Source organism: Hesperophylax consimilis, chromosome 16, assembly GCF_061612785.1.
Source record: "Hesperophylax consimilis isolate HC1 chromosome 16, BYU_Hcon_1.0, whole genome shotgun sequence".
Taxonomy (NCBI): domain Eukaryota; kingdom Metazoa; phylum Arthropoda; class Insecta; order Trichoptera; family Limnephilidae; genus Hesperophylax; species Hesperophylax consimilis.
Window position 1 is genome coordinate 7,414,409 of NC_142851.1, and position 16,441 is coordinate 7,430,849.

The 16,441-nt window shown below is 31.0% G+C and overlaps 1 protein-coding gene across 1 annotated transcript in view; it reads left to right on the forward strand.

Moving 5' to 3' along the window:
• The first annotated feature begins 7,048 nt into the window (after nt 1-7,048).
• Nucleotides 7,049-16,441, forward strand: part of LOC149416627 (peptide transporter family 1-like) — a 30,305-nt gene continuing 20,912 nt past the window's right edge. The window contains exons 1-4 of the mRNA XM_089641288.1: nt 7,049-7,093; nt 12,243-12,324; nt 13,432-13,573; nt 13,695-13,781. Of these exons, the coding sequence (XP_089497414.1) occupies nt 7,049-7,093; nt 12,243-12,324; nt 13,432-13,573; nt 13,695-13,781 (356 nt within the window). The remainder of the gene's footprint in view (nt 7,094-12,242; nt 12,325-13,431; nt 13,574-13,694; nt 13,782-16,441) is intronic.

A 16,441-nucleotide genomic window follows, 5' to 3' on the forward strand; every position in this document is an offset into this window, starting at 1 on the left:
TTGAACGGTATCGGGACGTGTACGCACAGAAATCTGTTCTATGTATTAGTGCGGATACCTTAGCGCAAGCGAAGGTGTGCAGTAGTATTGGTAAACAAAACCGGCGACACTCGGCAAAACAATTCCACTCAGTACGAACTGCTCATAGCACATCTCGTTCTTCTAATATCTTTGGCTACTATCATCATTAGCAGCGCTGTCGGTTCATGTAAGCATGTAATGATCAATTTTTACCGAGACCAGTTGGAGAGGTCAAAGGGTCTCCCCAAACCAGCCTCTCCTGATCTGCATCCTAAACACACCTCAATAATATATTAAAGAGTGCTATAATAATTAAATTAATTCTATTAGATTGGTGCTTAGTATATTCAGGACCGCCTTAAAATAATCAATAGCCACTCTCCTTCAAGTAATATTAGTAATAATGTTGAACAATAAAAGTTTCCAGAAAAGAGGTAAACACAAGAGTTTATGTAACTGGATTGTTCACACATAATGGCACTGAAAGAACTTTTAAAAAAAAATTCACCAATTTTTTAAAAATAGTTATTCAAAATGAAACAAACACTTAGTTTTAAACCACTTTATTTCGAGTTATATTCGTCGACCGGTTTCGATTGGACTCAAACTTCTTCAGGACAATAAAATATAATACTGAAAATATAATACTTCAGTGTTTAAGTGTTTGTTTCATTTTGTATAATGTCAAGCCACAAAGTGTTTGCTTTCTTCGATAAAATAGTTATTAGTTGAATTTTTGTTTCCTACAACCGGATTCTAATAATTTAGGATTGGATGTTTTACAGAATTTGAACAATGCATCAAATTTCAAAATTGATTTTTAAGTTCTGCTAAGCTCTGTCATTATGTCAGGTTTGTGAAATAACTGGCTAATATTGAATAGAATCTTCACAGAACTTGAAAATCAACTTTGAAATTTGATGAATTGTAAAAATTCTGTTAAACACCCCGTTTTTAGTAATCATATTAGTATGTTTACACTGTGGGTATAATTGTTTTGTATTCCTTTTTTCGGAAAAAATGTTTTATTCTGTATGGTGTTTCTACCGTACCTTACTAAACAGTTACATATATGACAACGAGATTTGGCTCAAATAAATTTCTTTGTACCAGAATCTCACTCTCGAGGACGAAATCATAACCTCATTTACAGTAGAGCGAGCCGCACCATTTTGTTCATGAGGGCATGTAAATGTCTTAAATTGCAGTTGATCAAAAGATCGATATGTTTTTCATATCCTACAACGCACTTACAAGGTTTTTGTCTCTACAAATACATTGTTCAAACCGTACAATTACAATTACAACGACTTAGACCACAATCTAATGTAATGTTATAAAAAAATTGAATTAAATAAATCTGTAACATCTGCCCAGTATATAAATAAATAAAAATTAACTGCTAAAATTCGGTCCTGCGTTACAACAAATAGTTTTTGTGAGTATATTTCAAGTTAGATAAGAAAATTCTCAATTAATTTTACCAAAAATACAACATATTTATGAGGAGATTATTTGATGGTTGTGCATATATACTTTTCGCATTTGCCTGTGGAAAATTACTATGTGGCAACACAGGGGACCATGAAAATATATTTATTTTCACACTAATTATTTTATTATGTTGATCCTTGATAATTATTTTAATTAAAAACAATACGTTATTATAACAAAAAACTAAAAACAATATATAAATATATATTTTTTTAATGATTAACTAATGTTTATAAGACAAGGTTTTATGCATAGCACAAAGGATAACTAATAATTATAAGCAATAATTAGTCTCCTGAAATATCAATACAAATTGAAAATATCTCCCGAGTAAAAATAAATGCCGCCAACAGGAATTGAACCCGCACCTTCTGATATCCGGTCAGGTGCTCTGAACCACTGAGCTATGTCGGCTTAGTTCGAACACACCAAATAATTCAATATGTACTATTACGTCAATCAACAATTATTCAGGTAATTAATAGGCATTTATTTTTACTCGGGAGATACTTTCAATTTTTATTGATATTTCAGGAGACGAATTATTGCTTATAATTATTTAGAAACAATATGTTCAACAACATTCCATCACTAAATTTATTTATTTATTACTCCTCTTTCACGGGCTTTAACATAATAACAGTTTATAAAATTATAAACAGTTTTTTAAAATTCCCCAGCTATAATGACTCCAAATTACGCTTCTTGAAACACATTAATAGCATTACCAGTAAGGGATTACAAATGCTTGGATTTATTCTCAGAATCGCTAAAGACTTTAATAACATAAAAAACTATAAAATTACTATACACGTCTCTGGTTAGAAGTCAGGTTGAATACAATGCAACCATTTGGTGTCCTCATTTCAACTCTCATTGTTTACAAATTGAAAAAATTCAAAATAAATTTTTACGTTTTATTAATTTCAAAATTGGTATTCCTATTATTGAAATTAATTATGTCAATTTACGCAGTAAACTTAACTTATCGAAATTATAGAAAGGCGAAAAATATTTGATCTTCTTTTATTATATAAAATTGTTCATTCAAGGTTAGACTGCCCTGACACTATAAACTTGCTATCTTTACATATACCTCCAAAATATACTAGACGGAATATTTTATTCTACAACAATAACTTCGCTACGAATTCTGTGTTAGAAAGAATACATAGGTTGGGCAATGAACTAAGTGATGTCGCTGACATATTTAATTTAAACTTCAATACATTTACAGCCAAATTAGTCCACCACTTTTTAAATGTAAATAATGTATGAGAAATCATTATATTTTATTTCGATTTTCTATTGTTTGTTTTATACTGTTGCTAAAAATGAAATTTGTAATTTTTATGTACTTAAAAGCCCAATAGGGCGTCAATAAATAAATAAATAATTTTTTCTATTTATTACGTGAAATAGTATAAAATAATGTCGCTATCAGCGTCTGTCTGTTTGTGCGCTTAGTTCTTTTAAACTACCAAACCGATTTTAATAGGGTTTTTACTATCATGTAGGAAATTTCTTCCGGATGGTTTTTATATATAATCTTTGCTTATTATATTTATGGAAAGCATAGAAAAGTCGATGTTTTGTAATCAAATCGTAAAAAAATATTTTCGGTCATTTACATTGCTAACGCTGGCTAAGCCTTATGATATACTTCAAAAATAATGTACTGGAATCACAGACATAGGAATTAATAGACGAGAAGATAATGGCGAGGGGTAAAATCAACTGTTGAAGAACGAAGGGAGTGAAGCTGACTGTGATTCGTCAATAAATCAATCCGACAGTAAATAGGCATCTCGCATTATAATATCACCATTTACTTCTTAAAAGTAAAATCTGCTTTTGAATGAATAGACATTTTTACATGGGAGCGCAAATTACTCGCCACGTTATGAACAAATTTGCGAAGTCCAAATTCGGCAAAAAAATTCGGTTCCATTTTCAGAGTCGAATATTTCGTTTAAGTATTTAGTTAACACACTTTTATAAATGTTCATAATTTACTTCCCAGCAACCAACCAGCTTTGTGTTTCGCGTCCAGACGTTTCTCGATGTGATAGTAACAACTGATTCATATTATACGATTTGAATATGCTTAAAATAAAGTAAAATAATGCTAAGTTTTTAGATTCTCACGGCCAAAAGCATTTTTGTTGTTTGTTTTTGGGGTGTTATGCCGTGTTGCGCTAACTCCTTCTTTAGCCGACGTTTCGGACAGCGTTGCAGTGTCCATCATCAGGGCAGATCCGGTAGATCCGAAGATGTGTTCATCTTCGGATCTACCGGATCTGCCCTGATGATGGACACTGCAACGCTGTCCGAAACGTCGGCTAAAGAAGGAGTTAGCGCAACACGGCATAACACCCCAAAAACAAACAACAAAAAAGTAAAATAATGCTTACTTATGGAATGTAATACGACAATTGGGTTTATTCTCTTTTTCACATCTATTTTTACAAGTTTTCATAGTACAAGTCAACATTTTGCCGTGTTATTTCGTAAAATGAACCGATGATGCCTCGACCATAGTTCGCACAAGAATGATGACGTCACGTTTTCAAATTTCACTTGAGGCCATACGCGAGCACAGCCGGCTCCAATGGAACCGGTATGGGGAGTGGGGATAATACGCTTTTAATCACTTAGGGCAGGTCTACTAATATTCATATGTCTATGGTTACATATATAACTATTTAACCTTGTTTTTGTTTCATCAATTATAATGACTTTACAGGTGTGTTGAATTGGCATTTTATTGAGTTATCCGGTCACCGGTTGAAGATGGCCTGACTCAGCATAATTATTACCCTCCATTAGTATTCTGGGCAATGAGGACTACATATTACGGTAGTTATTCCCAGAATTTCTGCACTGAAAAAAATATCCCAACTTCTAGTAATCCAGGTGTCGGTGGAAATTTATAAATGAAACGTAAAGGTAATGGAATGGAGTGCATAAAAATTATAAAAACATGCACAAACTGTATTGTTAATGTCCACCTACTTTAGCTAATATCAATAAATAATTAACATAACATTGTTTTTAACGAATTGAAATTTTAATGTAATGAATGCTTGTAAAAGAAAGAATATTTAGAAAAAAATACTAAGTGAGAAACGACGAATGTAGAATACAGACAATAAAGCTCATATTTTGTATTTTTTCCATCCATTGATGTAATTAGTCAATGTTACCACCCTTTCTAAATTGTTTACCTTAATTCTTATTAATAAAATAACCAACTAACTAACCATCACGCTGTTTCCCATAGAGTTGGCAGATAGGACAATAAAAGAAGAAAGTTAAGATAAAAGTTAAATTTATTGAATTATTTTGACAGAGCCTTCTTTTTCATCCACAAAATCAAGTTGAATTACAACGGAACGAAGTGTCAAGAACCTCTTTGGCAAATATTATAAAGGTAAGTAAATTAAAATCATATCTTTAAACTCCAAATAATGTCGGGACAGGGCTGCAGTTGCTAATAATCTACTTACATTGCCTCAACAGCGAAAGTAAATCTACATAATAAGGAAAATATGACATTATGAAAATATAACAGATTCTTGAAGATAAAAAAAATATTAGATAGGATCTTTTGAACACATGGTGGAGTGAGAGAACTATTTTCTTTACATTTGCGTGGAGATATTTACAGTATACAACCTTTGATGGTCTATCCAATACTGGCTCTAGTTTGCAGTGCATATCAAATTATCAAACTCTAACCTTTAATTCTTAGTGACCGACTGAAGTTTTGGTGAAAAATTGGGTGAAACTTCGGTCCAGCCGAAACCTGTATTCTCGATGTGTCCTATCACGTTCGGATTTTCTCGGGCGCTTGCCTCTAGAATAACTTAAAAGAAGCTGTTTTATAAAAGTATGTTATTGTCTAACATAAAGACTAGACTGTTATGATAACATAACAGTCTAGTAACATAACATAAGTTTACTGTAGTTAGTATTTCTAAGATCTGTTGTATTTTTGTAGTTCCTTTAAAGCTAAAGTGCCTATAGCATACAAAAGAACTGTCACATAACAATGAATCAAAAAGCGCTAAAGTAAACCTATTTACTCATTAAATTTTTGTCTTTTATTTCAGTGCACACTTTATTTAACACTAACTTTAATGAACATCAACAACTTTCACAATAAAAATAATTTCGAGTTTTAGAATGTTTTTTAACTTATTTAAATAAGTTTTTGGTTTCGGCCGAAACAAGAAGATAAGACGAAATTCAGTTTCGGTTCCAGCTGAAAATCTAGTTCCAGTCGGTCATTAATAATTATTGAACTAGTCACAAAGCGATAACTCATCATTCTGCCAATCCACAAAGCTACTCAAGAGCTTAACGATTCTGCATTGACCATCAACATTTTCAACGACACTTACACACAATTCAGCAACTATATTATGATGTGCATGAGTAAATAAATAACTCTATTTAATATTATCTAATATCTTGGTTGCTTTGAGTGAGGTCAAATAGAAGAGAAGAGTAAATATTGTTTTAGTCTATTCAGCACAAACCGAGCAATCTATTTATACTATAATACAATCTACAATACATACTATACATTGCATTATAATATTAGTACTTAGCTGTCATACGATGAAGAATCTCTTCCATAGCCTTGCGCTAAAACTAGAATTAAGGCTCAGAAATCTCCATTGTTATGTTTTCTGTGTTATTCAATATGTATACATTATACCTGGACACCAAAAAGGAAATATCCTAACAGATTGGGTTAATTAAACTTACTTAATTATATATCTGTAATATCTCAGTAGGTAATTGACAAAAATTTAGAAAATAATAAAACTTCATTATCTTGGTCTTATCATAAGGAGTGACCAATGGAAGATTGATGGATCAAACTGGTAATTGATGGAAGATGTTGTAGAGACAAGAGTCCCAACTGCTCCTAACCGACTAGAGACAGTGGGACTGTGGCATTTCCAATTGGGGTACGTTGTTAGGCTGAAGGAAGTGGGGAGGGGAAGACGAAGGTGAGAAAGTACCTGGCTATTCAGATTTGGTCACCAAACACGGCTAAAGCCCATTTCAGACAACGTTTAGCTTCAAAATTGTTAATAGTGGCCTTTCTCCAGGCTGATACCACTACTCTTTATCTACCACCCTGGAACATAAACAAGTTTTAATTAATAAATTGTGAAACAACACAAATTAATCAAATAAAATTTTGCTGCACACGCCGAGATTTGAACAGCGACCCCCGGATTCTTAGCCAAGAATAGTAGCACTTATGTTTAATACATAATGGAGTTTTAGGCAGCAAGTTTGGATAAAGATAATGTTATATTTTTTAAATTTATTTAATTAGCAATAAATAATGGAAAACCTGAGTGCTCGTCTGTTGGCAACGTTTTCTTTGTTTGACTTTTGTTTTATCTTTCATTCCAAATCTTGAGCATATAAATGTAATTTTTTAGCCACTAGAGTTAGTTTTATCAATATCAACCAGAAAGTGAGCTAGTAGAATGGAAGTGGAAAAAAAATGGACAATGGCAACGGAGTGGCGTACGATCCAATACAAAAGAAGGTGATAGTTTTTTTTTCTTTATTTAATATTAAATTTACAATTACATGTTACATATTACATTACAATAAGTTTGTTTTCTTTTTAATACATAACAGTACATCGTGATACACCTTTTTTTAGAGCAAATGCTCGTGTTAAAAAGGCAGAGAAACGTTGGTAAATAATAATTTAACATATTTTTTCAGAGAGTGTAAAGATCATGAAAAGAATTTTTGAAAATATGAAAATAAATGGTATGTTTATGTCTAACTCTGCTGTTCTTTGGGTTTCATTCCAAGTTAAACCATCAGTTAAAATTGCTGTGTCGTCAGCGTATGAAATAAGTTTAGATATAATTGTGAGTTTAAAAATATCGTTGACATAAATGATGAAAAGAATTGGACCTAGAACAGTTCCCTGCGGGATGCCAAAATTTGTGGTCTGCGAATCACTCAGAGAGCCATTTAATTTTACAAATTGCTCTCTATTAAGTAGGTAATTTTCGATCCACGTTGAAGCATTGTTAGTTAAACCAATTTTCGCTAGTTTAGAGATAATATTAGAGTGTGATATACTGTCAAATGCTTTTCTAAAGTCGATAAATTTTCCAATGCATTTTTTTTATTATCTATACTGTTGTAAAACGGCAACATACCGTTCAAACCACCTTTAACTCTTTGGTGTATACTTAATGCATGTCGTTTTACAATTATCAAGTTCTTATTAGTTTTGAGAAATTTTTTCAGGTTTTTTATTTTTTTTTTCATACGTAAATTGTTCATATTAATTTTTATTAAATACATGGTGTTGTAAATCTGCAACAATTTTTTTAATCAAATATCATTAAAAAATTACAAAAAAAATAAATTCTTTATATTTCCTTGCATATGCATGTAAATATATACAAAATATATTTTTTTCCAGAAAAATAAATAAATCATGCATTTAAGGGTTAAGTCAACGATAGCATCTTGAGTGCTCATATTTTCTCTAAAACCATATTGATGTGCATTTAAAACATTATTTTCTTTTACAAATTTAAATATTTGTTTTTTCACAATTTTTTCAAATATTTTGGCAATGTTTGAGGTGAGAGAAATTGGCCTATAGTTACTACTTAGATTGATATAAAGAATAAAATAAAAAAAACTACTTAGATTGGGGTCCCCAGATTTAAAAATTGGGGAAATAATAGTTTTTTTGTAGGTAAAGTGAAAGTTGCCATTTTCAAAACTTGTATTTATGATCTGAGCCAATGGTTTACAGAGTGAGTCAGAATTTTTTTAAAGTATTTTTACAGAAATTTTGTCAAAACCAGGGAAAGAATTACCTTTTAATTCATTAATAATTTGTTTAATTTCATCAACATTCGTTCGTTGAAATTGACTCAAGGTGTTACTATTATTGGATGGTGATGGTAAATCTTTATTATCAGTGTTATTTATTTTAAGTGCTAATTTTTCATTATTATCAGTGCTAATTTTTCACCAACTGACCCAAAATAACTGTTAAAAATATTTGCACATTTCGTTGGATCCGTGTTTACATCGTAAATTTTGTTATCAATATCTGTGATTTTGTTTATGTTAGATTTTTTTGGTTTTTTATTGATAATTTCATTTATAGTTTGCCATATCTTTTTATTATTGTTGCCAGCAATATTGATTTTTCTTTATAGAAATCTTCTTTGATTTTCCGAATAATGTGGCATAGTTTATTTCTGAATTTTTTTTAAATATTCGTATAGTTTATAGTTTTCTGGAAACTTTTTATGTTCTTTATCATTTTTTTCTTTATGTCTAATTGAAATTATGATTCCTTGAGTGATTCACGGCTATAATTTTTTTAAATTTAGTTTTTGGAGAGTATTTTATAATGGAAGAGGAAGATTTGATGTGCTTATTCAAGATTGCTTCAAAATTTAGTGAACATAAGTCGGTGTTATTAGAGGATAGAACATAAGTCGGTGTTATTAGAGGATAGAACATAAGTCGGTGTTATTAGAGGATAGAACAGTTTCCCAATTTTTAATATTTAGGTTTTGTTGTAATTTTTCGTAATTAATAATAGTTTTTGGAAAATTATTGCGGAAGTAATTATTATTATAGTATTATTCACATCTATTTTGTCAGTGTTATTTTTCCAAATAATTGTTTTTATTTTTTCAGTTTCATTAGAATTACACCAGATATGATATATGCATGGACAAAGGCCATCGCCTTTGTCCATGACATTCTCTCGTATATTTTTTTACACATGGTTTAAAATTTAGTTCCGTTAATGTGTTGATATATTCAGTTTTTTCTTTATTTCTATTGTTTTCAAATTCATTAGATATATCAATATTAACATCGCCTACAACAAATGCATTTTGAGAACAATTAGTATTTATAATAGATTTCAGATTCTCGGTGAAATTACTAATGCAAGAGTTATGTGTTCTATATAATGCTATTATATCATAAAACGTGTGTTTTATAATAATTTGAATATTAAGACAATTTACAAGATCGATATGAATTTCATTAACGGAAATATTCTCATGAATAGATTTTACAAAAAAAATTATTCCGCTGTTTTGATTTATTTTGTAAGTGTAATAAAGTATTTGTATCCAGGTAAATTATAGGTACCTGAGTAGCAGCTAATTCTGACTTCAGACAACACAATAAAATCCGGTTCATGAGTGAGTTCGTTTAATGCAAGTGTAAAATGATCAAAAAAATTTGAGACTTTTTGAATATTTAGGTGAAGGATCTTTTAGAGGATCTATTTCTAATAATGTGTTATTACATTCGACACTAGATAAACAAATATTTTCCGAAATCTTAAAAGATGAGTCTATCTCTTCAAATAATGAGTCAGACATGGTAGTGTTTTAAGAGTATAGAAAAATAAATTATTGATTTTGACATTATTGTATTGTTGAAATATAATTGTAGGAAAAAAACACAGACATAGGAATTAATAGACGAGAAGATAATGGCGAGGGGTAAAATCAACTGTTGAAGAACGAAGGGGGTGAAGCTGACTGTGATTCGTCAATAAATCAATCTGACAGTAAATAGGCATCTCGCATTATAATATCACCATTTACTTCTTAAAAGTAAAATCTGCTTTTGAATGAATAGACATTTTTACATGGGAGCGCAAATTACTCGCCACGTTATGAACAAATTTGCGAAGTCCAAATTCGGCAAAAAAATTCGGTTGTATTTTCAGAGTCGAATATTTCGTTTAAGTATTTAGTTAAGACACTTTTATAAATGTTCATAATTTACTTCCCAGCAACCAACCAGCTTTGTGTTTCGCGTCCAGACATGTTTCTACAACTGATCCATATTATACAATGTGAATATGCTTAAAATAAAGTAAAATAATGCTTATATATGGAATGTAATACGACAATTGGGTTTATTCTCTTTTTCACATCTATTTTTACAAGTTTTCATAGCATTAGGTCAACATTTTGCCGTGTTATTTCGTAAAATGAACCGATGATGCCTCGACCATAGTTCGCACAAGAATGATGACGTCACGTTTTCAAATTTCACTTGAGGCCATACGCGAGCACAGCCGGTTCCAATGGAACCGGTATGGGGATTGGGGATAATACGCTTTTAATCACTTAGGGCAGGTCTACTAATATTCATATGTCTATGGAAAAAAATGTATTTGAGGAGAAAAAGTGTTCGCCGAGTTAAACATTAGTTTCAGCAAGAAAATAAATATTAACAAAATTATTAGCAAAAACACTTAAATTGGTAACAAAATCTCTTATTATAAAACACTTATTTATCACAGATTTATAGTTAGTGATAAAATTATTGATAAAACGATCTGTATATCGTAGTACCTAATAGTAAGGTATATTTAATGTATGTAGCAATAATATTAATTTAAGTTTGTAATTTAAAATAATTTATGCAGTTAAATATATAATACGAGTAATTAATACGTGAATATTTACTTATGTGTCATACTTCTACTTACTTTAAGAAAAATCGATTTTGTCTTGAGAGATTCTAAGCATTTTAGCACGATATAGACATTTAATGCTAGATGCATTATGGTTAGTGTCGTAACTTAGTTTGAAGTTTTTGTTTTGATATGAACAATTATTACATATTGGATCCGAGTTCTTGTTGTTACATTGTTGAGAGTTGTGGTTTCCACAACAGTGATTTCATGTAGCTGCATTTGTTTTATCCAGGCATCGAAGCGAAGTATGTCCGAATCGAAGGCAATTCTGTTTGTATAATAGTAATTGTCTCATATTTCCACTTGTTTCCAGAATACAGTTTTTTGAATATTTAGTTTCGAACGATTTTAACATTTTAAGGGAGTTTTTGTCACTATTTATTTTATACATTTCTTCCAGGTCAGGGTTCTGTGCAAGTAGATTAGGCACAATATCGTCATCGTGAATATCTTCATGCAGTCCTTTTAGAATGATCCTAGGTTTTCTCTTCTTTATTTCTTCAGCTTGAATGTTACGGAGATTTTCGTCTTCTCTCTTCTGACAGTGTTAAAGAATCATTTTTTTGGGCAGTGAATAATCAGTCTATTCTTGCTTATTTTTTTAACTCCGTTTACTGCAATTTTTAGTTTAGCAACAGAAATTTTTTTCGTGATTATTTTTTCAATGTCTTCTGATGATTTGTTTTTATCATCAGAGGAAATAATGATTGAAAATTTATTTGTATCTTGAGGTAAATTATTTGACGTTTTAGCTTCGTTACTTATTGGATAATTTCGGTTTCTGTTTTCTAATCCTTTGGCGTACCTATTCTTCTGGTTTTGTTAAGAGTAGATCTTTTAATTTGATTATTTCCTGTTGATCTGATATTTTTTGTTTGTTGATTGTATTTTCAAGTTGTAGGAATTGTTTTTCAATCAAGTTTTTGATTTTAACATATTTGATGTTTTTATATACATCACTCTTCAACGTCTCCAAAATTTCGTTTAGCGACATATTGGAGATCTCACTTGCGCGCGCAAAGGGTTAGGACAAGTAGCACCCAACCCGGAGTAACAGATACTAATGACTCGATGAAGCGCGTGCGGCGTGCGTTCTACTCGAGGTTGAAACGTTGATATAAGTCAAATAAACAATTCAAGTCCTTCGAGATGAAATTATTACTTTATGTGTTTTTTGTGCACTTTTCAGGAGCTCAAGAAATTTCCGCGTGCCGTGTTTTTGATTATTTTTAATGAATTCTGTGAGAGGTTTTCATATTCGGGGATGCGGGGTAAGTTTTTTTTATTAAAATCAGTTACTTCAATAAACAACACTAACATTTAAAAAAACTTATATGTATTTATATATATGTTGTCTGAAAACTCATAATTCGCAGGAAACTGGTGAATCTACATCACATAAAGAACCCAAAAAAACTTACAGCGACTTCACAGCAACACATTTTTAAAATTGATTCTGAATTAGTACACAATAGACGGAAAAACTATTATGTAATAAAATATGGATTTATGGCTTTACGTGAAAAACAAACTAAAAATGATGGGAGTAACGAGTTGAAAAATCGTTTAACAGCATTGTTAATACCTGTTGATAATCCATTGTTGTTAATCCATTGTTGGATCCCTGCATTTGCAGTGTTGAAGAATCGTTCCCATACACAGTATCAAACACTGTAAACTGGGAGCTGGAATATTAAGCATTTCAAAAAACTTTTAATGCGTTTTACATAAAATAACAATTTTGATCATAATCAAGTATGATATTGTCTGTGTATTGACTTTAAGGGTACACTTAACTAATGTTGTATTTTACTCATAATTGATTGCGTTAATTTAATTATTTTATGCAAGTTATGCTTTAAATTTTTAAGAAACATTATTTGTTTGCGCTCATACGTACGCAATATGAATATAAATAAATAGTTTTGTCAGTATAAAAACTCAATTCTTTCAAGAAAGGCAAACAAATGCAATATTGGATTGAATCACCGATACTGTATTGTATTTGTATGCCTTTCTTGAAAGAATTGAGTTTGTATGCAAACAAAACTATTTATTCATATTCATATTGCGTATGCACAGGCCAAACTAATAATTGGTCTTAATTTTTTAAAGCATATCTTGCAAAAAGTGTATTTTTATAAAATAATTACATTAACACCATATACAAACACGCAGATTATGACATATGTTAAATTTACCATTAACAATTTTCTTTTTTTATTGAAGTTTCTTATTGATCCCCATGGGTTAGTGGGTTGTCAAATACAAATGGGGGGAATATTGAACTCAGATAATGAAAAATTATAATAACATCAATCAAGCTACAGGTTGGTGAATTGATAATGTTAATAAAATGAATAAATAATACATTTCAGCATTCCTTGCTCTCTACCTCAAACAGAAACTATTGTACTCGGATGATGAGGCGACTGAAGTGTACCACATGTTTTCGACAATGGCCTACTTCTTTGCAATATTTGGCGCTATTCTGGCTGACAGTTTCTTTGGGAAGTTCAGGTTACCATGAAGGTGATCTGAATAGATAAAAACCGATATTTTATTCGCTATTAATTTAATGTATGAATTAACTCGATAATATACTAACTGGGATTGATACTGAGATCACTATTGATTGCAGAACTATTCTTTACTTGATGGTGGTATATGCAGTTGGAAATATCATACTAACAATGGCAGCCGTCCCCACGATAGGCCTACCAGCCAGGTACCTATATATTATTATTATGTATTTTATGTAATTCAAATTTTTGAATAAATGGTTGACAAATCAACTTTTAAAATAAAAATCACTAAATTTGGGTTGCTGCTAATATTATACATGAATTCATAAGCTGCTGGTATGCCAATATCGACGTACACATTGTTGGGAACAAATAAATTTTGTTTTGATTGATCAGAATTCTTATTTATTGATAGATTTTTGCTTATAAACATAAATATGTATTTATAAATAATGATTGTAAGGGGACGATTTTGCACAAGTTCGAATACTTTCTCGCTCTCACCTAATACGGTATTTCTCTCTACAAACGGAGGTCACCGTAGATCTTCTATTGGAGATGCAGCTCACAGTTTAACCAATCAGTGGCTTGCCCTCCCGCTACCTACCGAATGATGTACCACGGAGGCCTATACAGGGTGTATCGGCACTAACCCGACAAACTTTAACCAGCTATTCCTTAGCACATTTGGAGTAAAAAATGTTATGTGCACTTTGCTGTCCGGTAACGTTTTTTTTTAATAAAAAATTAATTAAACATATTTTCACCACATGTCACCACTGTTTTATCCTTTGTCAAAATTTGAAAGCAACATCGCAACTCTCGCGTGTTGCTGCGAACGAAGCCCGTATTACATAATCCAGTACCAGAAAAGAAATATTTTATTTAACAATAATGATTATTCACATTTTTCGTATGCGAATCACTGATTGTCTTCTTGTATTGTACACATCAGTTTTATTTTTGTATCTAAATTGTTTCACCTCTGGAATGCTTTGGTTTCACCTCTTACGCGTTTCACGTATTAAATAGTCTAATTTTGAAACTAAGAAACTAATTAGTAGATTTCCTGAATTTATAATCGAAGTCCAATAATTCTGAGCACTTTTAAAAACAATTTTCCTCACTTAGGTACTTATCAATAATAATAATTGGATTATTTGAACAGCGCCGTTGTTTTTTAAATCACCGTAAGTGCTCTGTCAAAATGTTACTTGCTAGGCTATCCTACAACGTATATTTTTTAATAAATTTAGTTATTTACAACTTCGCGGAATGTGATTTATGAATATTATTGCTTATGTTAAAAGCCTTCCAGAATTACCGGAATATAACGAGCAGCTTGACACACTTAAGTTTATTTCCACTAATTTGAAGGTACAAAGAATGTATAGTTTTAAAAACAATCCCGATGAATCAAAAAACGGTTCATATAAAACTGCTGCGCAACACACTGAGACAAAGGAAAGCACTCACACAAACGTCATGACTGCATTGGATTGACCACCTGCAAATGAATGCTGCCAGATTGCTAATTTATTTAAACAATAATTATTAAATTTTATTTAAAATATCGCAATTTTTTTAAAAAATCGACAATAAATTACAACTATAATTTAAAAAAAATATTCTTAACCCCACGCTTTTTCGTAATTGATTAATTAATTCAGAATTTAAACGTTGCTTGAAATGACTAGCCGTATTTGGTGACCAGATCTGAATATCCAGGTTCAGAATTTAAACGTTGCTTGAAATGACTAGCCGTATTTGGTGACCAGATCTGAATATCCAGGTTTAGAATTTAAACGTTGCTTGAAATGACTAGCCGTATTTGGTGACCAGATCTGAATATCCAGGTTCAGAATTTAAACGTTGCTTGAAATGACTAGCCGTATTTGGTGACCAGATCTGAATATCCAGGTTTAGAATTTAAACGTTGCTTGAAATGACTAGCCGTATTTGGTGACCAGATCTGAATATCCAGGTTCAGAATTTAAACGTTGCTTGAAATGACTAGCCGTATTTGGTGACCAGATCTGAATATCCAGGTTTAGAATTTAAACGTTACTTGAAATGACTAGCCGTATTTGGTGACCAGATCTGAATATCCAGGTTCAGAATTTAAACGTTGCTTGAAATGACTAGCCGTATTTGGTGACCAGATCTGAATATCCAGGTTTAGAATTTAAACGTTGCTTGAAATGACTAGCCGTATTTGGTGACCAGATCTGAATATCCAGGTACTTCCTCACCTTCCACTCCTTCCCTTAGCCATAAAACTTACCCCAATTCAACATAAAAATTGTTTAAATTATCGGATGTAATGAAATGCATAATAATTAGACCCCAAAATACTTAATTATTCAGGGAAATAAACCCCTGAGTCATCAGTTGGAAATACCAACGACATTAAGTGAAATTAACAATGCAATAATCCTATTATTGCATTGTTTAAAATTTCACTTAATTATTAGCATTAGCAAATAATATTAGGATTAGCAAATAATAATTTACGACAATTTACTCGGAAATCAATAAAGCCAGAATAATAAAAAAAGAAAGTTATCACTTACGTCGTCTGTAAGTGGCTTTACCAAAGTTTGATAATGCCGTCAGAAGGTGAAACAGCTGTCACGCGTAATAATAATTACAACTAGCAGAACTTGTTTATAAACACACTGTTTTTATAAATTTTTTAATAAGACTGTTAAAATAAAAAAAATCTCTAAATTGAAATGGAGTTCTACAAACTAAACTTAAAATCAAATAAATTTATTGCGAAGGTTCAAAGTACTGTACTGTAATATTATATTAAATAATTTTTACGTGTTTAATTATTGTTTAAAGTCAGATTAAAGCGATT